The sequence below is a fragment of the Symphalangus syndactylus genome, chromosome 14, assembly GCF_028878055.3.
Source record: "Symphalangus syndactylus isolate Jambi chromosome 14, NHGRI_mSymSyn1-v2.1_pri, whole genome shotgun sequence".
NCBI lineage: Eukaryota > Metazoa > Chordata > Mammalia > Primates > Hylobatidae > Symphalangus > Symphalangus syndactylus.
The window spans coordinates 93,416,846-93,441,476 of NC_072436.2; the positions used below are offsets into that span (position 1 = coordinate 93,416,846).

A 24,631-nucleotide genomic window follows, 5' to 3' on the forward strand; every position below is an offset into this window, starting at 1 on the left:
GAGCATGAGGCCGGTCACATTCTAGGTTTGGTCATCCAGGAAAAAGGCAGATCCTCAACTGGAAACCCCAAGCTCCAATAGATGGCCTTGGGCAGAAGCCAGGAGTCCAGACATGAAAGAGTTTGGAGGAGTCAGAAGAGGCCCCCAGAGAGTGGAGGAGATGGCCTTGGCCTCACGAAAGTAGATCAGGCAGGGCAGACCTGTGGGGGCCTCAAGAGGCCAATGAGTATCCCGGCTGCAGTCAGCCAGGCAGACTGTCACCCAGAAGCAGCAGTCTCCTCTGCACCTCATTCTTCATGCTGTCCCCAAGCCCTGGGTCAAGTCTTATGGAAATAGCCCAGCTTGTCTGAGCTGTGCCACAGGAAGGTTATGAGTCTACCTTGGCAGACTCTTTAGGGGACAGGCCATGACCCCTCTCCCCTGGGAAGGGGGCAGGATTGATCAGTAGAAAGGGGGCCAGAGAGGACAGAGGACTCTTAAGGATGGGAGTCACAACTCTGAGCAGCAGCCACTCTCCCACAAAGATGCTCCCCTGGCTGTGGCCCTGGAGGACTGCAATTTGGTTTCTTAAGAAAAATGGAGCTTCCTTGGTGCCCTCAGAGTACAGTGTAATGTGGTGGAAAGAGCACGAACTTTAGATGCTAGCACACCTGGGTTTCAGTCTCGGCTCCACCACTTCCAAGCTGTGGGGCCTTCGCAACTGCTTTTCACCCTTTAACCTGCAGTTTCTGCATCTGTTGAATGGAGCTGTTCTCCCCCACAGGTTGTCATGATGACATGAGATGATGCAGGCAGGGCCAGCACTGTTAGGTGGTGGCTTTCACCACAGTGAAGAGAAAATCCAGGTGGAACCAGTTTATTAAATGGGCCAAAACCAGAAATGGCTTTGTCTCATCTCTTAAGAACTCCCTTTTAGATTCCTTAACATCTTGGGTAGATGCTAGAGTTTTCCAAATAGTTTTTATGTCTTTTTATGTTTTGGGGTTTTTTTGTTTTTGTTTTTGTTTTTTTTGAGACGGAGTTTCGCTCTGTCACCCCGGCTAGAGGGCAGTGGCGCGATCTTGGCTCGCTGCAACCTCTGCCTCCCTGATTCAAGTGATTCTCATGCCTCAGCCTCCCAAGTAGCTGGGATTACAAGTGCACGCCACCATGCCCAGCTAATTTTTGTAGTTTTAGTAGAGACGGGGTTTTGCCAAGTTGCCCAGGCTGGTCTCAAACTCCTGGCCTCAAGTGATCCGCCACCTTGGCCTCCCAAAGTTCTAGGATTACAGGCATGAGCCACCATGCTCAGCCGGTTTCTTTCTTTTCTTTTCTTGTTTTTTGTTTGTTTGTTTTGTTTTGTTTTTGAGACAGAGTTTCACTCTTATTGCCCAGGCTGGAGGGTAGTGGCGTGATCTCGACTCACTACAACCTCCACCTCCCGGGTTCAAGCGATTCCCTTGCCTCAGCCTCCCGAGTAGCTGGGATTACAGGCATGCACCACCATGCCCGGCTAATTTTTTGTATTTTTAGTAGAGTTGGGGTTTTTCCATATTGGTCAGGCTGGTCTCGAACTCCTGACCTCAGGTGACCTGCCCACCTCGGCCTCCCAAAGTGCTGGGATTACAGGCATGAGCCACCACACCCGGCCTCTTTTGTTTGTTGTTGTTAAGTATCAGTTTTAAGATTGAGACTCGTTCTCAGATGTTTAATCAAATCTTCAAATTCACTTCTAATCAGAGCTTAGCCTCCCCCTCTAGCTCTGGGCTGACACATGACTCAGGGGACCCGCAGCGGATGGGTCATGGGGGTGATCTTACATCACTAGAGCCACTATCATTCCTTCTTAACTTTTGCTGGTGGGGCTGCAAGGCTTCCTGTTAGAACAGGCATATGTGCTTTCATGGTGCCTATTTATGGGTCCTTGGGAGCCCTGCACAGGGACCACTCCCTGCCTCATTCCCTGAGTGGGCACTGCCCTCTCCATCTTTCCTCCTGTGACTCCCTCTCATGCTGCCCCCAGCCCTCTGCCCCTCAGCCTCTTCTTGCTAGGGCCCCCTTGCTCCAGCAGGCAGCCCTCTTGAGCAGTCTCTTCAGATCTCTTCCTTCCAGTATCCACTGGTCACCCTCACATCTCCTGATGCAGCAAGCCCTCGAAGTGCAGATGGCTCCTGTGACTGCCCTCTTCCTCCCCTGCCTGTGGGGGCTGCCCCAGTCAGCCTCCCACCCAGAGAACTCTCCAGCACAGCTCTGGACTCCAGGGGACACTGCCGGGTTCTCCCAGAACTCTCACCATGCTCCACTCTGGGTGGGCCTGTGAGCGGCTGTGCCCAGCCAGCTAGGAAGTGAGCTGCCGGGCTCTTCTCTTGCTGAAGCTCCATAAGTCCTCTTGACCTTCCCTGTTCCAACCATCCCCTGGCCTGGGGGTGAGTGAAAGAATCCACAGCACTCCCCACTGCCACACAACAACTCCCCACAACAACTTCCCAATTGATGGACGATCCCATCAATCCCCAGCCTTTCCGTACAGCCTGGAGGTGGGGGTGTGGGGGGTTGCTAGCCCCAGACCTGTTTTGCTGTTTTATTAAGTCCAGCATGGATGTGTCTGGAACTTCTCTTTAGAATGGGGAGAAATGTACACATACTGTTCTCAGCTTTGAGGCTTTAGCTGAAAAATCCAATTCAACGTTTTCTTAGTTAGACAAAGTATTGGTTTTCCAGGCCCAGGATTTTCAATTTCCTTAGGAATTTAACAGAGTTATCCTTCTATAAGAGATTTTCTTTTCCCTCAGTGAGTAGACGCAGTGTTCTGTATACTGGTCCATGTACCAGGCTTGAAACCAGGACAAAGAGGTGGGAGTCTGCCCCCGAGACGCAGGTCACAGCCCCTCAGCCCCTACTCCCTCACCTATACAGTGAGGGGTATGTCAGAATTGGGTATCTGAGAGTTCTAACAGTCTAGAAATTAAAAAATTTTTTTCTCACTATGAGTACAAAAAAACTCACAAAACATACAATTTTACAAATTATTATACAGCTAACACACATGTAACTACCACCCAGGTCAACAAAAACATTTCTAGCACCCCAGAGGTCCCCTATGTCCCCTCTCAGCTACTACCCCCTGCCATACTCTAGAGGAAATCCCACTTCTGACTTTTATCAAAATTACTTCCTTGCTTTCCCTTATAATTTTACCAACCATGCATGCATCCCTAAAAAGGCTGTAGTTTGGTCTGATTTTGAATTTTATATTAATGGAATAATGCAGAATGTATTATTTTGTGTCCAGCTTATTTTGTTCCACATTCTTTTTGTGAGATTTATCAGTGTTGTTGCAAGTAGCTATGGTTCATGCTTTTTAATTGCTGTATAGTTTTCCTTTTTATGAATAGACAGTCATTTAGTTGTGTTGTTAGACATTTAGGTTATTGGTCCAAAACGTTTTATAAATATACACATATACTCCCACTCCACTTATAGCCATGTAAATTCAGAGTTGACTTCTTTATAAACTCAATAACTTGAGTGTGGCTTTAAAATGTAGCAAAATCCCTCTATCAAGTTCTTGGTTACACAGCTATTTTGGTTTTTTTCACTTTCTGTAAATCTAGGGACATAATCCATCTTCCTCAACGTGGGTAACATCATAAGATTTTCCCCTAACCTGAGTCATTAAGTATAAGATCAACACCACACTCAGGCAACTGGGCATTTCCTTCAGACAGTCTAGAAAATGATTGTTAGCACATAGGCTTAAGGAATGTACACTGAAAGTATTACAAGAAAAATTTCCTATAGTCTGTTTAAGAAACTAGTAAGCCACATAGGACAAACTCTTCCCCACTTTCCCAGGGCTGGCCCCACCCCACTGGCAGGGCACAGGTAGCCCTTCTGCCATAGGACACAAATTAAACAGGGATGCCCCTGATCACTGCCAGAGTTGCTGAATGGTATCATGGTCCTGCTCAGACAAATGATCCATTTTTTCAGCTCAGACTCCAAGCAGTAAGTGAATCTTTCCACCAAGAGATGAAACCCTCTCCCATAACCAGAGTCAGGCAACCACGGGTCCCACAGATCACAGCCAGCACTGGGCAGGGAGCTCAGTTGAGAGGCAGAGCTGCCACTCTGCACTGCCCTGGATGGCATGGGCGAGCACACCGGCAGGCAGCCACACCTTCTGCAGAAATCAATTGATAAAGACACCCTTAAAGCCTGTGCTTTGAACAAGTGGTAAGTTAACAAAGATAAGGGCCTGAAGCAATACGCAGTTGTGTAGACCTCTCAGAACAAAGCAATTTTAGATATACCAGCAGCACAGGACCCAGCTGGGCCAGAGCCTTTCTTTGGCCACAAGTGTGGGCAAGGATGATTGATGGTGATCCTTGGTTGAGAAGGAGCCGGCACCCAATGGCAGAGCCATGCTCAGTCTCTGAAGGGTGTGGGTGGACTACTCTCAAACAATCCTTTTGTCAGCCTCACAAAGCTCTTTTCAGAGACCACTAACTCTAGCTACCTGGTTACACTCTACCTGGTCCCAGAGTGAACAATCCCAATTAAGGCAAAGCCCTATGGAATGCTTCCCTAACAAGGCTGTCTGCCCAGGTGTACTATGGGTTACATTTAAAAACCAGGCTTTTGGAGAAAGACTCATAGTCAACAGTTGTTCAGCTCGGATTCATTCACAATTCCAAATAACTTGAGGAAAGAAGAGGAGCTGCAGTTGACTTTTGAGCACTGATACTTAATTTTGGGGTCCTTTAGTTAGTAGGCAGAGTTGGTAAACTGATTTTAATAACAAGGAGGGACCGAAAATCTATGGCACACTTGGGAAAAAAAATTGGGCACATATGACAACTCTTTAAAAACTGCCCTTTAAACAGAAAAGTCTGCTATTCTAGTATGTAAGACTTTGGAGTCACCTGGGAATTGATTTGAAATGCACATTGTCTTGTCACCCCCATATTCACACTGTAAGAACTAGGGAAGTGACGGACTACCCACTTGGCCTTAGGCCCAATTCCAGAGGCATGAAATGTTGGCAGACTAAGAAAATATGGTCCTTTCTCCGCCGCTAGAAAAAATAACAAAGAATTCACTGGACATGGTGGCATACACCTGTAGCTCTATCACTTGGGAGGCTGAGGTGGGAGGATCACTTGAGCCCAGGAGTTTAAGGCTGCAGTGAGCTATGATTGTACCACTGCATCCAGCCTGAGTGACAAAGAACCTGTCCTCCCAAAAAAGAAAACATGGTCCTTTGACCAAAGGCCTTTTCGAAGTGCCTGCAAAGTGAAAATTAGTCACAGCACTAAGATTACTTGGCTTTTTTCACTATTCTCAAGTAGGCAGTGGAGTTTCCAAGTAACAAGACTGGTATAAAAAGTGCACAAGCACATAAGAAGCTAGATATCTTTGAAGAGATCTATGTTGGTTTTGATTTCTAATGTAAATATTTGTAATTCACTCAACAAAACTCACCTAGACTAGTATATTAATGTATTTATGAATTAAAATAAAGATGACGGTTTTTAAAAAACAATTTGGAGGAGTGGGAGAGCAGGTGTCCCTTGTTGGCTTTGTGGGTATCTCAGTGGTTTGCACCTGTGCAGGAGTGGTTTCTATTTTTTGTGTCATGATGGGTCCTTCCTAGTGACTACCTGCCCCACCCACTTGGGTTTATAGGTCCCCAAGATGAAGGGCCATGTCTCCTCCATCAGTTTAGGGGCTGCCAAGATCAGGAACCCTATTAAGTGCCACCAAGGGAGAGAAATGACTAAGTGCTGTTTTTCCTCCACCTGAGTGGTGCCACTCGAGATACGAGCCGCGCAAGCACCTGCATGCCCCCGTCCCCGCACCGCTCCCCCCGCCCTGCCCAGTGAGGACCACCCGCGCGGCCAGGACCGCGCTGACCCTGCGCTGTCTCCACAGGTTTCGGCATGACCACCCCCGCGACGGTGGGCGGGAAGGCCTTCCTCATCGCCTATGGGCTGTTCGGCTGCGCCGGGACCATCCTGTTCTTTAACCTCTTCCTGGAGCGCATCATCTCGCTGCTGGCCTTCATCATGCGCGCCTGCCGGGAGCGCCAGCTGCGCCGCAGCGGCCTGCTGCCCGCCACCTTCCGCCGCGGCTCCGCGCTCTCGGAGGCGGACAGCCTGGCGGGCTGGAAGCCCTCGGTGTACCACGTGCTGCTCATCCTGGGCCTGTTCGCCGTGCTGCTGTCGTGCTGCGCCTCGGCCATGTACACCAGCGTGGAGGGCTGGGACTACGTGGACTCGCTCTACTTCTGCTTCGTCACCTTCAGCACCATCGGCTTCGGGGACCTGGTGAGCAGCCAGCACGCCGCCTACCGGAACCAGGGGCTCTACCGCCTGGGCAACTTCCTCTTCATCCTGCTCGGCGTGTGCTGCATTTACTCGCTCTTCAACGTCATCTCCATCCTCATCAAGCAGGTGCTCAACTGGATGCTGCGCAAGCTGAGCTGCCGCTGCTGCGCGCGCTGCTGCCCGGCGCCCGGCGCGCCCCTGGCCCGGCGCAATGCCATCACCCCGGGCTCCCGGCTGCGCCGCCGCCTGGCCGCGCTCGGCGCCGACCCCGCGGCCCGCGACAGCGACGCCGAGGGCCGCCGCCTCTCGGGCGAGCTCATCTCCATGCGCGACCTCACGGCCTCCAACAAGGTGTCGCTGGCGCTGCTGCAGAAGCAGCTGTCGGAGACGGCCAACGGCTACCCGCGCAGCGTGTGCGTCAACACGCGCCAGAACGGCTTCTCGGGCGGCGTGGGCGCGCTGGGCATCATGAACAACCGGCTGGCCGAGACCAGCGCCTCCAGGTAGACGGCTCGTCCGCCCGCGCTGGGGACCCTCTCCAGGCCGCGGGGCCGCCGGGCGTGGTTTGCTTCCCTTCTCTCAGTCACTGCTGGCGCTTTCTTAATCTTTATCCAATAAAATGAAACAAAAAAAATTTTTTTAAAGAAATACTATTTGGCCAGGCCTGATGTTATCAAGGGCAGGTTTTGGGGACGCCTGTGTTCCTTGTGAGTCCCCTCTTGGAGAACTGTGGTCCCCAGCAGATTCTCCTTCAGGGAGAGAAAACGTGGCCCCCCAGGCCCCCACCCAGGGCATATCGCAGCGAGGAGGGTTTTGCAGACTGGCACTAAACTCCGTCCCCATGCACAGAAGCAGCCGGCAACCCCAAAGCATATGGTGCAACTTTTCGTGGCTCTGAATTACCTCCTCAGCATTTAGAATCCTGGCCCAGCCTAGCAGCTTCCTTCTGGTCGTCAGAAGTGATATAGTCACAGTTTTGACAGGTGGGGGTAGGGACAGCCATATGTTGCCTCCCGATGTATATATATAGAACAGCCACTACACACAGAGAATGGTGTAGTATTATGCAATGAGATGAAACATAGCACCAACTTGCGGACTGTGGCATTTCCCCCAGATTTGGAAATTGCAGTGGTGAGGGGCTTAGCTGGCCTTTCTCAGCTCAGTTAGTCCATTTAGCACAGAGCACAGGGCAACTACTTCTAATGGTGGGCGGTCCAGGGCACCTGTGAGGAGGGGAGCGCTGAGGCTGCAGGAGCCCTGCTGGGCTTTAGCTGGCTGATCTCCAGGCTCGGATCGGCAGATCTTGAATCCCCCAACCTTCCTTCCTTTCACAAGCTCATCCGCAGCAGTGCTTTTCAGTATTAACCAGGAATATCTGGGTATTCTCAGACAAGATATTTCTTTGTTGGTCTGGATTTTTTTTTTCTTAACTACTGTTGATCAGTTCAACTTTTCCCCCTTTAAGAGATCATGGGGTTGCCGGGCGCAGCCCTCCAGCTTCTCCTCCTCCTCCTCTGAAGGAGGCAGCTCTGCCAGCTGCGTCCTTGGGAACCAGGGCCTGCAGCACCAGGAACCCAAAAGAAGCCATCTTGCAAATGTCAGGGTATTCGGCTCCAGAGGCCATGATGTGTTTGGGGTCAGGAAAGATAGAATCCCTTTCTAAATATTGTTTATCAAGAGGATTTGTTTTCTCCATGCACAGCCTATTGGAGGCAGAGGAAGGCAGGAAGGAGGGAGCTGGTGAAACTGGTGGATGGAAGTAATGTTAGGATTACAGTTTTGCTCTCAGGCTAAGGGACAGATTCTCCCAGACTTGCCTTCTGCAGCACAGGGGGTCCCTGACCTGGAGGAAGGCCAGATACCCAGGCTTCATTGAAAGGATGGTGGTCTGGGGCTGTAAACGAACACTCTCTCTGCCCATTTTTCTCATCTGTGATGAGGGTAAGGACAGGTGCCAGAGTTTATACAGGCACGGCGTGACCCACCAGTATGCACAGCTTCTGATAGGAAGTCTTAGAAAAGCACCGCCTCACCGCCTCCAGCTCGAGCCATGCTGTGAAATCTCTCTCCCTGGCAAATGTGCCTGGAACACACACACACACACAAACATGCACGCATGCGCTCACGCACGCAGCATTAGAGTCAAACTTGAATGTCAAACTCTTCTTTCCCCTTCTAGTTCATGGCAGGAAGGGAAAGCTTACCTGAGATCTCAGTGACTCTCCAGCTATTTTGGGTAATTTCTGATGTGAGTTGGGATTGGTTTTTAAACACAGGCCCTAATCTGGGGTGAAGCCAATGAAGCAGCGCTGGCCAGGAGACAGGTCAGTCTTGCTAAATCATGAAGGGTGGGCTCCTGTGAAAACCATGCTTTCAGGATTCACTGTGACTGTCAGGCCAGCCCAGTGAGTGCCCCCCATCCAAGCCATGGTTGCGGTCACAGTAAAGGGATTGTCCACTCAGCGGGGCACATGTTTTCTAGGGCAGGGCCCTCTGACAGGACCTAGAAATAAAATCCATGTTTATCCCTTTAAAAAAGGGAAGGATTAAAAGGCATCCAATTAGAGGTGTTACCTAGGCAACAGGAAATAACTTGGGGATCAGAGCCATCCAGAGAGGGAAGAAGAGATCCCCATGATAGAGGCATCTAGACAGTGAGGACTTGATCTGCGGGCAAAATAACAGCCTACCCACAGGAAGTGAGCCCCAGCAACAGTACAGCAGCCTAAAACCCAGGCATCAAGACTGTGTGAGCTAGACAGGCCTAAAGAAACCTCCAGGCAATCCCCCGCCCAGCGTGCAGGACTACAGAGAATCCTGGTCTCCACGGGAGGAAACAGGACCCACCTCCAGAGAAGAAAAACTTGAAACGTTTCTTGGCAGTCTTCTCTGTTGGCGGTGCTTCCTAGACTCTATCCTAAGTTGCTTATGCTGCAGCCTCAGCTGTTTTTACTTGTTTTCTTATGCTTTGGTTTTGGAAAGAGGCAACTGGAGGCAGCTTGGGCAATCTTCTAAAGGAATCGTAAGCATGGTTTCAAAGGGCAGGAAAATGAGACCCTTCCCCTTCCCACCTCCCAACTTCCCAGAGAAACGCCAGTCCTCCAAGGTACAATGGCAGCTCAGGATCCAGTGGCACTTGTGTATTTTTGCCTATGTTCCCCTGTCCCCATCCCCCAACCCAGTCTCAGTCACACTGCCATGATACGTCACACCATCATCCTTCATCTCAGGCCAAAGGGCTCAGCGCCCCAGACGCCAGGGGCTGCTTCCCTGAAGCAGGGATGTGGTTCTCCCATCATTTCAGGGACAGTGACATTGATAGGGATGCCTTTCTTTGGTGCAGGTTCTTCTGAACCTCAGGCCAAGAAAGAGCTCCATTCCCTCAGATGCTGTGGCCTCTCTCACTGTCTTGGGGGTCTCCAGTTTGCCCACCACTGGTAGCTCACTGTAGCCTACAACTTCCTCACACTCCAGGAGTTGCTTCCTAACCTTAGGCCTGGACTTACCCATCATGCTGGTGCTGTGCGGCTCCCTTAAATGTGGAATGAGCTCCACGAAGCCCTCGCCATATGGCTGTGGCCACATAGAAGCCAGAGTCTTGGCGAGCAGCCTTCTCAGAGCTAAGCAGAAACATAAAGAAGCCACCCTGGGTGTCCTAGCTTGCTAAAGCCAAGTGGTCAGGCCTTTGTGTCCTCTGAATGAAGCAGTGCCAAAGGCCTGGAGAAGGCATCAGATGGCTTAGGCAATCTCAGGCTCTCATTTTGTTGAAAATGCCAGACAGCCCTAGGCATTTGCACAGCATCATGCATATATGTATATATATATACACACATATATACACACCAGCCTTACAAAGAGCTACTAACCCTTTTCCCCAAGGAAAAGTCTGTCTGGGCCACTTTAAGAAGAAAGATTTCCCATTTTTAACTCTCTAGAGATGTACCAGGGCCTGGAAAATCCCTCTCTGCCTTGGGGGAGTTTTATGTACAATTTGCATGTATTCAGGTTTCACACAGAAGCCAGCATCCAAACCCAAGCCAAACCCTGGAAAATAGCTGCTAAATTGACCCAGGATCCTCCGTCCTTCAGACTGGCCTCCCAGCAGACCCCCTCTTCCTGTGGGCTCTGGGGTGAGGGGTGACTGAGCCCTCATGGCCAAAGGAGAAGCTTCTGGGGAACTGAGGCAGACGGCAGCCCAGTCAGGCGGAGACCATAGGAGCGACGGGCCCTGTGGTTCGATCTTACTGTAACTTTTTACATTCTTAAAAAGCACAATTCCACATGCACACTGTCTGGAAAGCACAGCCAGACAGCCAGCCTAGGGCACTTCTGAGTCCAGAAGAGGCGCTGGGGCTTCATCTGTTGCAGGGTTGTTGTATTGTTGTATAATGTGCTCGTGGTGACTCTGAAGGCTCCTCACTTTGTAGGGTGGAGAGGGAGGGAGGGAAGGCCTGCTGAGGCCTTTCCTGACCCCCAGGGTGGGCTCATCAGCATGGACTTGGGGCCTGGACTCTTGCCCCTGGAGCAGCTCTGGCACTTTCAGGCACCCCAGAGCATAATTGCTACACCTTCCACGCTAGTCTCATGCACTGAGGATTTCTGCACTCGGACCTGGCCCCAGACCCTCTTCCCTTTCCCCTTCTTCCCTAAGGAAGCTCCCCCTTGCTTTACAAATCATTTTTTATGCTATCTGTTCTCTCAGGAGGGGGCTAGAGCATGCGGGACAAGCCTGCAGGGTTTCTCAAACAATACATCTATTTTTCTGAGCAGCATTCCAAGAGAGGACTTGAAGGGTGTTTAAATTAACGATGAATAAAATGCAGCCTGCCACCCCTCTGAGCTGTTTGCTTTCTGTCTGTCAGAGCCGCCTGCCTCCCCATCTTCCAGTTCACACCTCCTCTCAGGAGGGCCCGGGGGACTTCAGCTGTTAGGATGGGGCAGTGGCAGCATCACTGGGAAGTTACTCTACAAAACAACAGTGAAACAGAGCCCAGGGCACCAAGGGACCTCCTGGGCAGCTTGGCCAGGCTGGGCCAAGGCTGGGGGACTGGGAGATGGCCCCAACCTGGCTGTGCACGAGGCTCTCCAAATGGAGCTTTAAAGTATGGCCCGGGCCATACTCCCAGGAGTCTGATTTCATTGGTCTAAGGAGCAACTCAGGCCAGCCCTGGAATTTTTTTGGGGGATTCTAATGGGCAGTCATAGACTTGAATACACTCTGTAAACACAGAACACTCACATTATGGTGGTGTAGAAAGAGCATCCACTTAGAAACTAGGAGGTCTGAATTCCAGTTTTGGATCTGGCAGTCATTTAGCTCACTCCAATCCTGTTTCCCCATCTCTAAAGTGGGATAATGATACCATCCCCCCACCTCCCAGTGGTCTTATGAGAAATAAATGAGGGGCTAGGAACTCTGAAAAGTGTAAAGTCCTCCACAATTGTAAGATGTCACAATTATAAGAGACATTTCATGAGGATATGGGACCAGGTTGCCCTATTGCTTCTGCATGGGGTCCTTCCCACAGTGTCAGCTGGGGATGAAGTTCTTCCAGCAGATTGCTTTTGCCCAGTTGCCTTTACAAACCCCTTCTTTTCAGAAGGAGCTTATTTGCCCTAATAATAGTGCAAACTCTACTGAGGCCTTCTCTCCCCTCTACAGCCCCCTCCAGATTTCCTTCAATTTTCCCTAGAAATGAGAAGTAATTGACCATCAGGCTCACACTGGCCCCACCCACCTCTGTCTACACAATCACTCCCCACTCCCCTGGGCTCCCCACCCTGTTGAGCGTGACCACTCAAAAGCATGAGCTCCATCTTTTATCTACAGCAGGGACTTTCATGACATCAAATGATAAAACAAGAAGTTTTGTACAACTATACTGTACAGATCATGCACTATTTTTCATTCTGGTATTGTTTAGTTTTATTTTAACCCATTTATGCTGGAGGTTGCAAATTTTTTGTGTAAAAAATCAGATCTTGGCGATGACCTTAAGCAGTAGGATGTAAATAACTCTCACAGACTTAGTGTTCCAATAAGGGAACACTAGGCATAAATGGTTTAATGCTGGTCAAAGCTATCAAACTGATTTCATGATCTGCCTATGAATTACACCCAGCAATCTGAGAAACACTGGCTTACAGTGTTTCTGGAAAGAGGCCTTCCTGTTAGCTTCCAGCCAAGACCCATTAGCTAGGCTGCCATGGTGGAGAAGCCTGAGTTCCGGTCACCCATCAGCTCTCCTCTCTGTTGGGGTCTCCAGCTGTGCCCCAGCTATGTGATGGGCACAGGTGGCTGTTTTACCTGCAAGAAGTAGCCTAGATGATCCTTGGGTTCCTTTCAAGTTTTAAGGCTTGTGATTCCTATAACATTTCATATGATACTCCAGTGATCCCTGGATGGACTACCATTCCTCTCCCTTCTGTGGCCAGTTACCTTTCTATGAGCGTATCTAACAAGCAGATTTTAAAAAGGAACTTTTAGCTGGGCACGGTGGCTCATGCCTATAATCCCAGCACTTTGGGAGGCTGAGACAAGTGGATCACTTTAGCCTAGGAGTTCGAGACCAGCCTAGGCAACATGTCAAAACCCTGTCTTTACTAAAAATACAAAAAATTAGCCAGTTATGGTGGTGCACACCTGTAGTCCCAGAGACTCAGGGGGCTGAGGTGGAAGGATCGCCTGAGCCCAGGAAATCGATGTTTCATTGAGCCATGATCATGCCACTGCACTCCAGCCTTGGTGACAGAGTAAGACCCTGTCTCAAAAAGAAAAAGGAAGAAAAGAAAAAAGAACTTTATATTTACCAAGCCAGGCCCCTGGATAAGAGACTTGCATATTTATCTTATTTAATCCCCTGGCCAATCTTGGAAATTTAGCACTTTCCTCCCATTTTGTCTTGGGTCAGAGAGGTCAAGTAACTCGTCTAGTTTGGGGTCAGGCATCCCCTGTGTTAGGGGCTGGAGAGACAAGGGTGAGAAAGACAGGACGGCCCTTGCTGTCCCTGGACTCCAGGCTCCTGGAGGCTGATGGGGGCAGGGCACTGCAGTACAGCCTGCTGAGGGCTCCCTGTCCACCAGGCATTCTGGGCTGCCATGGGCACACCAAAGAGAGGCAGCCACCCAGCCTGGGTAGGCAGAGAAGGCTCTCAGAAGCAGCTGTCCATGCTGAGCCTGAGAGCAGCAAGCCTGCTGACAAGGAGCAGGAAGAGTGGCCCAGGCAGAGGAGCAGTGTGTGGGGAGAGCAGAGCAGGGGCTTGTTGGGGGAACTGTGTGTAGTTCTGCAGGACTGGAGCATGCACAGCAAGGGAGGTAATGGGGGGGGCCAGATAGCAAAGGGCCTTGTAAAACAAAGCAAAGACTTTTCGCCTAATCCTGAGGACATTGGCAAGCCAGTGGAGGGGTTTTAAGGATGCATGTGCTGCTGAAAATGACTCAGAATGCAGGAGTGGAGGAGGAAAGCAGATGGCAGGGTGGACCAAGGTAGTGCTAGTGAGAACAGAGAGACGTGGAGAGATTTGAGGGACACCCAAAAGAGTAGGTCCACAGAATCAATGATTTGCCTGGATGGGGATGATAAGACTGAGAGAGAGGAATTGGGACGGAGCCAGGTCTCAGGCTAAGCAGCCAGGTAGACAGTGGTGCCACCACTGAGCCTGGGAACCCAGGAGGAGGAACAGAAGAGGTGATTAGTTCAGTGAAGGAGAAGTTGGACTTGAGGGACCCATGAGATAACCATGGGGGAGGGGTTTCCACCAAGCAATTGGCATTGTGAGTCTAGAGCTCATAACAATGATCCAGGCTATACCAACATTTTGGAAGTTCTCAGCATCAAGATGGTGTGAATTACTCAGGCTGTGAGTGTGTAGAATGAGATAAAAAGAGGATCACAACCAGCATTTAAGGGACAGGAGGAAGAAGAAAAAAGACTAAGGAAAGAGGGTCAGAGATGTGGGAGAAAACCAAGAACATGGGATGCCACAGAGCCAAGGGAAACAAGGGCTTCAAGAAGGAATGAATGCCAAGTGCCACTGAGTGATTAAGACAAGGACTGAAGAAAACACCCACGAGATTTAGCAAAGGGAAATATCAGTGACCTTGGCAGAAGCAGCCTCAGGGGAGTGTGAGCTTCTTTGGAACTGGTGCTGCCTGGCTAATTTTCATGGGTCACACATTAGGGATACTAGTTAGGATACAGATTCAAGCCACTCTAACAGAGGTTCAAAATAATACTGGCTTCTGTGGGTAAAAGTTCATGTCTCTCTCTTAAGAGTGAGTGCAAGCATAATCTATGTAGTATCAGACACTTCAATCTGTACACATCACTTGTGTTCCCTTGCTATTGGCCAGAACTTTGTCACATGACCTAATATAGCTGCAAGATAATCCGGAAAAGGTACCTTTTATTCAAAGTGGCCATGTACCAAGCGAAGCTGGTACTCCCAAGAACAGTGTTGTTCATCTCATGTTCAGGTCACTGAAGGGACATTATGCAGCTGCAGTGGGACCTCTGAGGGGTGACAATGAGGGTAGTATGATAGCTACCTGTTGTTACTGGATTGATTTAGACTTCAGCTGGAAACAGGAAGTGAGTCCCTTCCTCTTTCCTCCCTCTTCCTGCCCTCCCCCACCAACAGGCTCTCCCAGTGGTAAACCTGTTTGGAAGGAATCCAACAAGGAATCCTGGGAAATGTAGTTTGCTCAGCAATGCAAAGCAGAGTTCAGAGGCAGTGGGTGTACAAGGGCACATCATCCCATTAGCACACTTTAGCCATTGTGAAGTTCCCAGAAGGCTCTTTCTCACTGTCAGTCCTGGAATCTGGGCAGAGAAAGTTACATTCCTGACCCCTTTCTGGCCCATTTTTGAGAGCTTCCTACTCCATTTTGAGAGAAATGCTTACAGAAGGGATGTTTGTAGAATTACAAATGAAAAACTTAACCAGAAGGCAACAGACACCAGGTCATGAGAGCTCACCGCTGCCCCGGTTCTGTCTCTGGCCAACTGCAAGCAGATCTCTTTCCCCGACGAAGTTTCCTTTTCCATGTCAGCAAAATGAGGCACTGGTCTTTTGGCTCTGTCACTCTGAGGTTCTGAAAGGAAGGAGAGGAGAGGAGAAAATGTAGGAGTTCCACGGGGATTTCCATCAAGAATGATACTCAGCAAACATCTGCAGAGTACCTGACCCAGCTTAGACAGTTTGTTCAATTCTTTTTTCTCCATGGACTGGGAGGAGCAGGACCAGCCATCTGGATGCAGGATGGAAGGAAATGTCCTCCACTAAGGACTGGCCAGGTTCCTGCTGAAGGTGCAGCTTCAACACACATACCCCACCCCGTGAGAACCTTCATGAGCTCCAGATCCTCGTTTTCATTTGTTTCTGCTTCCCCAAGGACAAGTAAAGTACCATTCTCCAGAATTGCACAGTCCAATAGGTAGCCACAAGCCACACACAGCTATTTAAATGTAAGTGAATTTAAATTAAATTTTCAGCTCGTCAGTTGCACTAACCCCATTTCAAGCGTTCAGTAGCCACATGTAACTTGTGGCTACCATATTGGATAGCACAGATATAGAACATTTCTGTCACTGCAGAAAAGTCTACAACATAGGGCTGCTCTAATGAGAGCTCTGGGATCCGAAAGCCTGAACTCCAGGACATCCTTAAGCGGCAGAAGTAAAAGGCCTTCCCCAACCATCATGCCCCACTGTGGTCTCTTCTGCCTCCAAGTGGCCTTGTCTTCCTCATCCCCTATGGAAAGACCCCCACCTGCTGTTCACCGTGCACTCATCCCTCTCCCACCCCCAGGGCAAAAGCATTTGGTTACTCTGTGATGTCACACCTGTACGGGTAACGTCATGCACTGTGGGCATCTCTCTGTAATATGGAAGCCCCTCCCACCACAGACACCACAGATGCTGGGGTTCTGGACAGATTTCTTTGGAATATATATATTTGCACACACGAGAGCATTGGTCCAAATACATATATGCAGACGCAGGCACACAAATATTTATATTAAAAGCCTAATTCCACAAATGGCTGTAATTAAGACACAAAGCAAAACCTCATGAGGTTGCTCCCTTCAACTCACACATTTACTCTGCCATGCTCTGGCAGCAGGGGAACAAAAAATGGAAGATTTGCTTGACTCTGCAGACAGAGGGAAATGAGGCTCAGTAAGGAGGCCACACAGCAATTCACTAGCTAATTCAAGCAAAAGCCAGATGTCCTTCCTGCTAGCCCACAGCTCTGTCCTGTCCATTCGTTTGGTATTGTGTTCATTCACTCAACAAACATATGTGAGAACCTACTGTGTGCATGCTCTGTACTGGGCCACACGGAGATTACACAGTCAATGAGACATGAATCCGGCCCTCTATAGTCTGAGAGCTAGGACATGTTGGTTGGCAACTATAGAAGCAGGGATATCACAGTCATACCACCGGGGGCAGGCTCAGAGAAGTCCGGAGAGGCTGCTTCAGATCTGAGTCCCATGCCAAGCACTGGGCTGCTCTGTGCTTCGCCCAGCTCTACTTCTCCAGCCCTTCATTCCTTTTCTATCTTCAACATGGCAAAGAATAAGCTATTCTTCATTTATTCTGGGCAGCCAGTTAATATTAATACCAGGGTTAACAGATCTGTTTCTCCCATACGCCATCTTGTCTGCTCCTCTACCTAAAATTGCTCTAAGATAAGTTCTAAAAATCCATCTTCTCGTGGGCAGGTCACAGTGCTGCTATGTTCCACTGAACAGAGATAAACCAAGAGAGTTGGTTATATTCATAGCTTACCAACTACCTGGAGTGAGAGTGTAGGGGTGTTGAGATAGCCCCCAGGGCAGATCCTGGAGCCTTGACTTTTGTGTACCCAGGATGCTTTCCTGTCCCCTTCTTCTAGGGACACTATCTCTGTTCTTTTAGATAACTCCACCCATCTCCATGCAGTCTAGTGGAACTGCCAATCATAGGGTCCCTCCTGTATCAGTTATGAAAGCATTCAACTGTAATGAACAGAAAACCCATTGAAGAGTAGTTTTAAGGAATAAAAATCAAGGTTTATTTCATTACCATAATCAGAACTCTGGAGCAGGTGGTCTGGGGCTAGCGCAGTGACAGTGATGACATCGGTAAGGCTGGCTCCTCCTTCCCTCTCTGCCATCCTTTCCATGTTGGCTTGCCACCCCAGGTGCCAGATGGTAGCTACCCCTCCAAGGCTCACGTCCATGGTACTAGTAGCAAGAAATAGCAGGGAGAAGGTAAAAAATGTTCTCTCCCAACAGGACTTTTCCTAGGCCTTCCTAGGACTTTCTGCTGCATCTCATTGACCAGAAGAGAGTCACATGATCATCACCACCTATAAGGGAAAGAGGGGGAGAGTGTTGTGCTTTCAGTCCTCTGTACAAGAGGACAGCAAGGGGCAGGGGATTGAGATGGGTGTGAAGTGAGAATGCCTACAGTTCCTGCTGCCTCCCCATCAAGGCTGGATTAATCACGGTTCCGCATTCTCAGAGATACAGCCATTGATGTAAGGGAGGGTCCATGCCTCAGGTTGGGGAGTGGGGGGGAGGTCCCCTGGCCTTACACAAATTGGAGGGGGTGGAGTAGCCCTTTCTTGTTTTGGTTTATAAATTAGGCCTGGCGGCATGAGTCAGGGTCAAGTTAATGCAATAGAATCCAGTCCAGCTGATTTAACCAGAAAAATACCTATCATTGGCAATCAACTCCAACCTGGCCACCTAGCTCTCTGACACTGATGACCTGACTGGGTGACAGAATCGTGACTCCAGCACGTCATGCCACAGTCCTCAGACAGGGTCTTATGTGCTAAGGAGAGACACCTGGACACCGCAATCCTGTGCCAGGTACCATCTGCACACAGCAGGCCACCTTCAGCCAGCTAATGCTGATACAACTGACGTGTTGGCAGCCAGCTGACATCACTCAGAGACTGTGGTTTCCTGCTATGGGACAGAGAATTTGCAATCTGTTGGTTTTCAAAGACCTACCCCATTTCTCCTTCCCCATCTCATCCTGAACAACCTTCCAAGACCCTGGCCTGAATCAGATTTCCTGTTTGGCAATAAAACTTTTTCACTCAGTGCTCAATGTTTGGTCTTTAATGGCCTTTATTCTCTCTTCAACTTGGACTGTTAAATGCACCCCCACCCCTGGGAAGCCTTAAGAGACTCTAGGGTTGAGCTCTAGGTTGAGCTCTGGGATGAACTCTCAGGAGAGACACACCCACAGAACCAGGTCACTGAGGGGGTTGCTGTCTCTCTGATCAAGAAATAACCTTTTTCAGATGCCACCATGATAAAGCCACTCCAGGAAAAACAGAACCCCTCACTTGCCAGCAAAAAAACCAGCAGAAGCATGGGCTCCTTCTCCAATCTGCTTTTGAAAATCTTGCTAAAGTGCATCTAATGTGTAGAATCTAAATCTCATCCAGATTAGTAGCTGCAAGAGAGGCTGGGAAATGTGGTTTTCAGTCTTTTAGCCTCAACGGTACAGGATAGGCCTCTAGAAGGAGGGTAGAAGAGATGCTGAGTGCCTGTCTACCACATCCTCCCTGCTGGGCTGCCAATCAGCTGCTGTCCTCTGCCACAGGGACCATCTGCCTACTTGAAGGGAGAAAGAGGCCACTGTGCCAAAGGAAGCAGAGGCAGGGCAGCTGCCTGGTCCTGAGCCCCAGCTGCATTCCCTGCAGCCAGGCACCTGCAGTTCTTCCCCCAAGTGTAGGAGTTTCCTCAGCTTTCTTCCCACCAGTTCAAACCAGCAATTTCCCCCTTTGCCTACCGGCTGAGTTAGGTTTACTTGCAACTGAAAAAATTTGGACTAACTGTCCCTTTACCCAAAATGATTTCCTTTTTCAATCCCTGGGGGCTGAACTGCCTTTCACAGTGACAGTGACTTTCACAGAAAAGTTCAGTCTTGGAATGCAGACACCTCCAGGAGAGAGGGTACAATTACATATTCACACCAGAGTGTAAATGAGGTACAGGGAGCCTTGCCTGAGACTGGCTTCTGCTGGAGCAGAGGGAGGGGAAAGTCTTGGCTCCTGGGAGATAGAGATGGGAACCCCACCAAACGAGATAAAGTTCCCAGAAAAGGCAATGCCATAAATTGACTTTGCTAACTTTTGCCTTCAGAGGATGGAGGCTGAACATAAGCCCTAACATGCTTTCCCTTAAAAACAAGTTTTCTGCCATTCCCGCTTACATTTCTAACAAATGCTCAGTCTCCAGTGTTGATTTAATGTTTATGTGACAGGGTCTCTGCCAGCCCAACTTCTAATATTATTCACCAAACACCCCAACATTTCACAGCAGTCCCTCAATCTGTCTCCCTCTTCTGGGTTCCAACTTCCCTTGATGCTCTTCTAAGCACCAGAGCTTGGGGCAAGAGAGTGGGAGGGAGGTTTCTACTGGCTAGAGAGTCCAAGAGAGTCACTGTTTTAGAAATTTGGAACGTTCGCTTCTCCCCACCCCACATATCCTCACCCTCGCCCTCCCTAATAAGGAATTAGAGAGAGAGAGAAAGAGAGAGAGAGCAAAAAAGAAAGAAAGAGAAAGAAAGAAAAGAAAGAGAAAGAAAAAGGAAGAAAGAAAGAAAGAAAGAAAGAAAGAAAGAAAGAAAGAAAGAAAGAAAGAAAGAAAGAAAGAAAGAAAGAAAGAGAGAGAAATCTAAAAGAAAGCACTAGAGGTGGAATCAAGCTATCAAGCTTCTGGCCCCAAGAATTCTAAAGTCTAGTTGTCTCCTGGGTATTCCTCTTTGACTCCTTTCCCTGAAGGCATTAAGGCCCTCTCCCCTGCGCCACCCCTACCTCTCTCCTCCTGAAGTCTGCAGGCAGCAGGCTTCCCCTGCTCCTCTCTGTACCATGTCTATGGGTGCAGGCCTGGTTGCTCCTGCACCCATGTGCTTTAGGTGCTTCGCTCCTGCTAGAGAAACTCCAGAGAGATTTGCCACAGCTGCCACTGTCCCCCAAAGGCAGTGGTAAAACAAGCCAGCTGGCCACAGAAGGAGCAAGCCAAGCTCCACTGGCATCTCCTCCCTGCTCTAGTTCACTCACTGTACACAAAGGAGGCTTTTTATATGGGAGAAGCCTGGATTGGAAGCAGATTTGCTGGGACCACAGCAAAAAGTGAAGACTGCTTGACTTTTTCCACCAGTAATTATTTATTACTGCAGCTTAGCCTTGCCTATCCTGACTGATACACACCTGATCACTTGCTGCTCTATAGCTGTTATCATGGCTCCTGAGGTAGCCTCTGCCTCCTCAGTTCATGCCTCAGTTCAGGCCAGTAACCAAAGTGGACAAGAAGAGCAGTGGAAGCCACAGCTGGTCTTGACTCCCTGCCCTTCCCAGCAGAACAAGCACCAAAGTTCCCAGACCCAAAGACCCAACCTCCTTCCTCTTGGGGGTACCCAAGGGGCTGATGCACTCTCCAGGTGGCTTGGTGTGCCTATGGAAGCCACATTGTGCCCCAACCCTTCTGCTTCGTGAGTCTCCCTGGCAAGTGGGAGTGGCCCCGGCATACACCTCTGTAACCACACTGTTGACCACACTCCACTTTCACCCATCCACACGTCTCATTTTCAGCTCTTTTGGGGGTTGGGGGAATTCTCTCCCCACCAATGCTACAGCCCCTAATAGTGTCCCAAAAAGTGGGCCTGGCTGTCTTTCCTTCCTGTAGCCTTCCTGCTCAAGGATCCAGGGCCAAACTGGGTCAAATGGCACACAGGTGGCACTATACAGTGTCATACCCAAGAGTGCCTCTCCCCAGGGAACTCCAAGGTCCGATGCAAGTGCCACAAGTCATTGCAAGCTCACAAGAAGTTTCTTCTCCACCTTGTCGACTCCCTGGTGGATGGGAAGGGGTGATCTCAGCCCTCCATCTTAGGGATGAGTTCCAGGGCCCAAGCACCCAACCCAAGGCCCCCTCAAGGGTTCTTGCACAACCATGTACCAGACTGCCTAGTTCTTCCAGAGCCTGTCAAGAAGCAAGTGAGCCTCCCACAGGGAAGCAAGTGAAGCAGGGTTATACGAATCCATCCCCAGAAGATGACATATGTGAAAAAATCATGTCAACGACTGAAAGCCATACAAATAGAAATGAGGAGGATTCCTGAGATTTTTGCTGACAGAAATTTTCTCTCTACAATATGACTTGAAGTATAAATAACTGGGGAGGAAGGCGATTCTGTGGTTTCCACTTATACTACAATGCAAATGACTGGTAACAGAACTCTTGCGGAGGGCTGCTTATGGCCAGGCTGAGACAGAAATAAGCCTCACTGGTACCTTGAGGCCATGGGGAGAGACGGCTCCTGGTGAGAGGTGGGCAGGCAGTGCACAAATGCTCACCCACATTGTGGCTTGTCAGAAGCCTGACCTGAGAGGACAGAGCGGTTAGGGTGGCTTGTTCCATCAGGAAGGGGGCTGATCAACAGGGGCCTCACCTCCCAAGTCACCTAGACAAGGCTTTGTGAGAGAGAGGCCAACAGCCCCGGGCTGACAGGCTTTGGGAACCAGGATGCTGCCAGCAAGGTGGACCACAATTGTGCTGGGGATTCGGCTTCCAAAACTGAATGACAGTCTGGGCTCCTGAACTCCTGGGTCCTCTCACTCCCCAGACCTGTCTTCTCTGATAGTGATGTCAGCTTGAAGCCAAGCCTGGCAAATGTGGCTCCTGGGAGCCCCCAGCTCCCACAATGAGGCCTCTTCTCTCCCCTTCTCTAAAGCCTGCCCACCCCTCAACCCCCAGGTAGCTCCTGCTCTCAGCTCTTACACTCCAGAATAAGCATTGAGAAGGGTGTCATCTGCAGCCTGTGGGGGAGGCAAGGCTGGAAGACATGGGAGGGGAGAAGAGCCACAGCAGGCAGGGCCAAATGGCCTTGGCCTAGGCCCCACCTGCCCCAGCACACGGCGTTTTGGAATAGTTTTGCTGGGGGTTCAACCACAACTGCCCTCAAACTCCTCTCCAATTGAGGAGGGGAATGGGCTTCGGAGGCTGACTGTTGAGCCACCCAGGCCTTGGGGAGGCCAGCTCTTTCCTCAGCTCCTCCTGCAGATGCTCAGTCATGGCCGAGCCTGTTCCACTTTAATCCTGCATCCACATGCTTTCTGACTCAATGTTTCTGGGAAACAGCATCACAAAAATCAATGTTTTAGTGTCTACTTGGTGCTAGGCTGACTTTAAGAGTCTGGTAGGTCTTTCTATTCAGACTGATGTAGATGAGGGTCCCATTAAGCAAATTCTTTAACCTCTCTGAGAATCAGTTTCAACATCTTGAAATGGGGAAACAAGCAATCTACTTTATTGCATTGTTGTGAGGATTAACTAAAATGATTATAAAGTGCCAGACATACTGTCTAGCACACACAGTGACTATCACTTCCTCTTTTTGCCTCCTCTCCCACAAGTTCAACTTTTCTTACGTGAACATGACTACCAGGGCCCATCCAACCATCCACTCATCCATCCACTCATCCATCCATCCATCCATCCATCCATCCATCCATCCATGTATCCATCCATCCATCCATGTATCCATCCATCCATCCATGTATCCATCCATCCATCCATCCATCCATCCATCCATCCATCCACTCATCCATCCATCCATCCACTCATCCATCCATCCATCCATCCATCCATGTATCCATCCATCCATCCATGTATCCATCCATCCATCCATCCATCCATCCATCCATCCATCTACTCATCCATCCATCCATCCACTCATCCATCCATCCATCCATCCATCCATCCATCCATCCATCCATCTACTCACCCACCCATCCATCCATCCATCCATTTATCCATCCATCCACTCATCCACCCATCCATCCAACCATTTATCCATCCATCCATCCATCCATCCATCCATCCATCCATCCATCCATCCACCCACCCACCCATCCACCCACCCATCCAACCATCCATCCACTCATCCATCCATTCACTCACCTATCCATCCATTCAGTAATTCATCCATGTATTTATACTTTATCATTTATTGAATACATACTATGCACAAACTGCTGCAAGTTGTCTACAGAAGTAGAAGCGGAAATATATAATCTAGAAGCAAAAATTAACTATAAAGGCTATGATATAAATAACTTGGCAAAAAGTGAAAAGTGTCATAAAAGAGGTATAGGGAAAATGTCAGGAGATTAAACACCCTGGGCCTCTCTTCAAGCCTCAGTTGAAGCTAACTGCCAGGATTACACTTTATTTGATAAAACATTTCTCTTTCCCTGATGAAGACCACCAGAATGTTTGTTTCCTTTTACACAGGAAGGTGACTCAAATTCTAATTATCCTAACCCAGGAAATGACTTTGTCTTGCCTTTCATTTTACTGTACTCAGCTCTTAGTTGCTCCACTGAGGACAATCTACAGAGCCCAGGTTTCTTCCAAGATTTTAATTGGACCTTCCATGAGGGATTCTGAAACCCACAAAATGAGCTAAATGAAGAGATGATAGATACATTTCAGGAAGCCTCCTTGGGCCAGACATTCCCTACACAGTCACGTGCAGGTGAGTCAATCAGCTGAGAGCTTTTCAGTGTCAGCAGCCCACCTCCATCCCTTCAAAGACCTCTCTCTCTCCACCTCCTGGATCCTGCCCACATTTCAAGTCACCCCAGAAAGAATTGGGGGAAAAACATCTCCCATTGAAAGTGCCTGACCAACAGTGTAGTTTGTAGCTGATGAAAGACAAATATCTCACACCTTTCTTTGCCACAGTAAAAAACAAGGATCCATCCATATGTTGAAAGACTCAACTCACAGAACTCTCTGCAGGCTGCCACTCACCCCTGCAGGAGGAATTGACCACAAGGTTCCTGCAAAGATGTTGCTGAGAAAATGCTGCCAGTTGAGTCGTTTGGTGTGGTAGATTTACAGACAGAAGACCCAACTCTGCCACTTACCAAGTGTGTGAGTTTGGGTGAGTCCCTTTAGCTTTCTAAATCTCTGCGTAGGCAGGGCACAGTGGCTCACACCTGTACTCCCTGCACTTTGGGAGGTCAAGGTAGGAGGATCACTTGAGTCTAGGAGTTTGAGACCAGCCTGGCCAACATGGCAAAACCCCGTATCTATGAGAAATACAAAAATTAGCCAGGCATGGTGGCACATGCCTGTAGTCCCAGCTATTCAGGAGGCTGAGGCAGGAGAATCACACGAACCCGGGAGGCAGAGGTGGCAGTGAGTCGAGAGCATGCTGCTGCACTCCAGCCTGGGCAACAGAGCAAGACTCCATCTCAAAAGAAATAAAAATAGAAAAATAGGCCAGGTGCAGTGGCTTA

General features: G+C 49.4%; 2 protein-coding genes across 4 annotated transcripts in view; one reads left to right on the top strand and one right to left on the bottom strand.

Moving 5' to 3' along the window:
• The window catches only part of KCNK12 (potassium two pore domain channel subfamily K member 12), a 56,311-nt gene extending 45,164 nt beyond the window's left edge, over positions 1-11,147 (top strand). Inside the window, exon 2 of the mRNA XM_055240867.2 lies at positions 5,914-11,147. Within this exon, the coding sequence (XP_055096842.1) occupies positions 5,914-6,815 (902 nt within the window). The 3' untranslated portion in view covers positions 6,816-11,147. The remainder of the gene's footprint in view (positions 1-5,913) is intronic.
• The window catches only part of MSH2 (mutS homolog 2), a 136,042-nt gene that overhangs the window by 13,320 nt on the left and 98,091 nt on the right, over positions 1-24,631 (bottom strand). The window contains exons 16-17 of one of the 3 annotated variants that reach the window (XM_063618050.1): positions 15,317-15,404; positions 7,559-7,591 (exon numbers count right to left, since the gene is read on the bottom strand). In XM_063618050.1, the coding sequence (XP_063474120.1) occupies positions 7,559-7,591; positions 15,317-15,404 (121 nt within the window). Of the gene's footprint in view, positions 1-7,558; positions 7,592-13,003; positions 13,053-15,288; positions 15,405-24,631 lie in introns of those variants that run through there. The other 2 variants (XM_055240846.2, XM_055240848.2) reach the window with 2 other exon arrangements.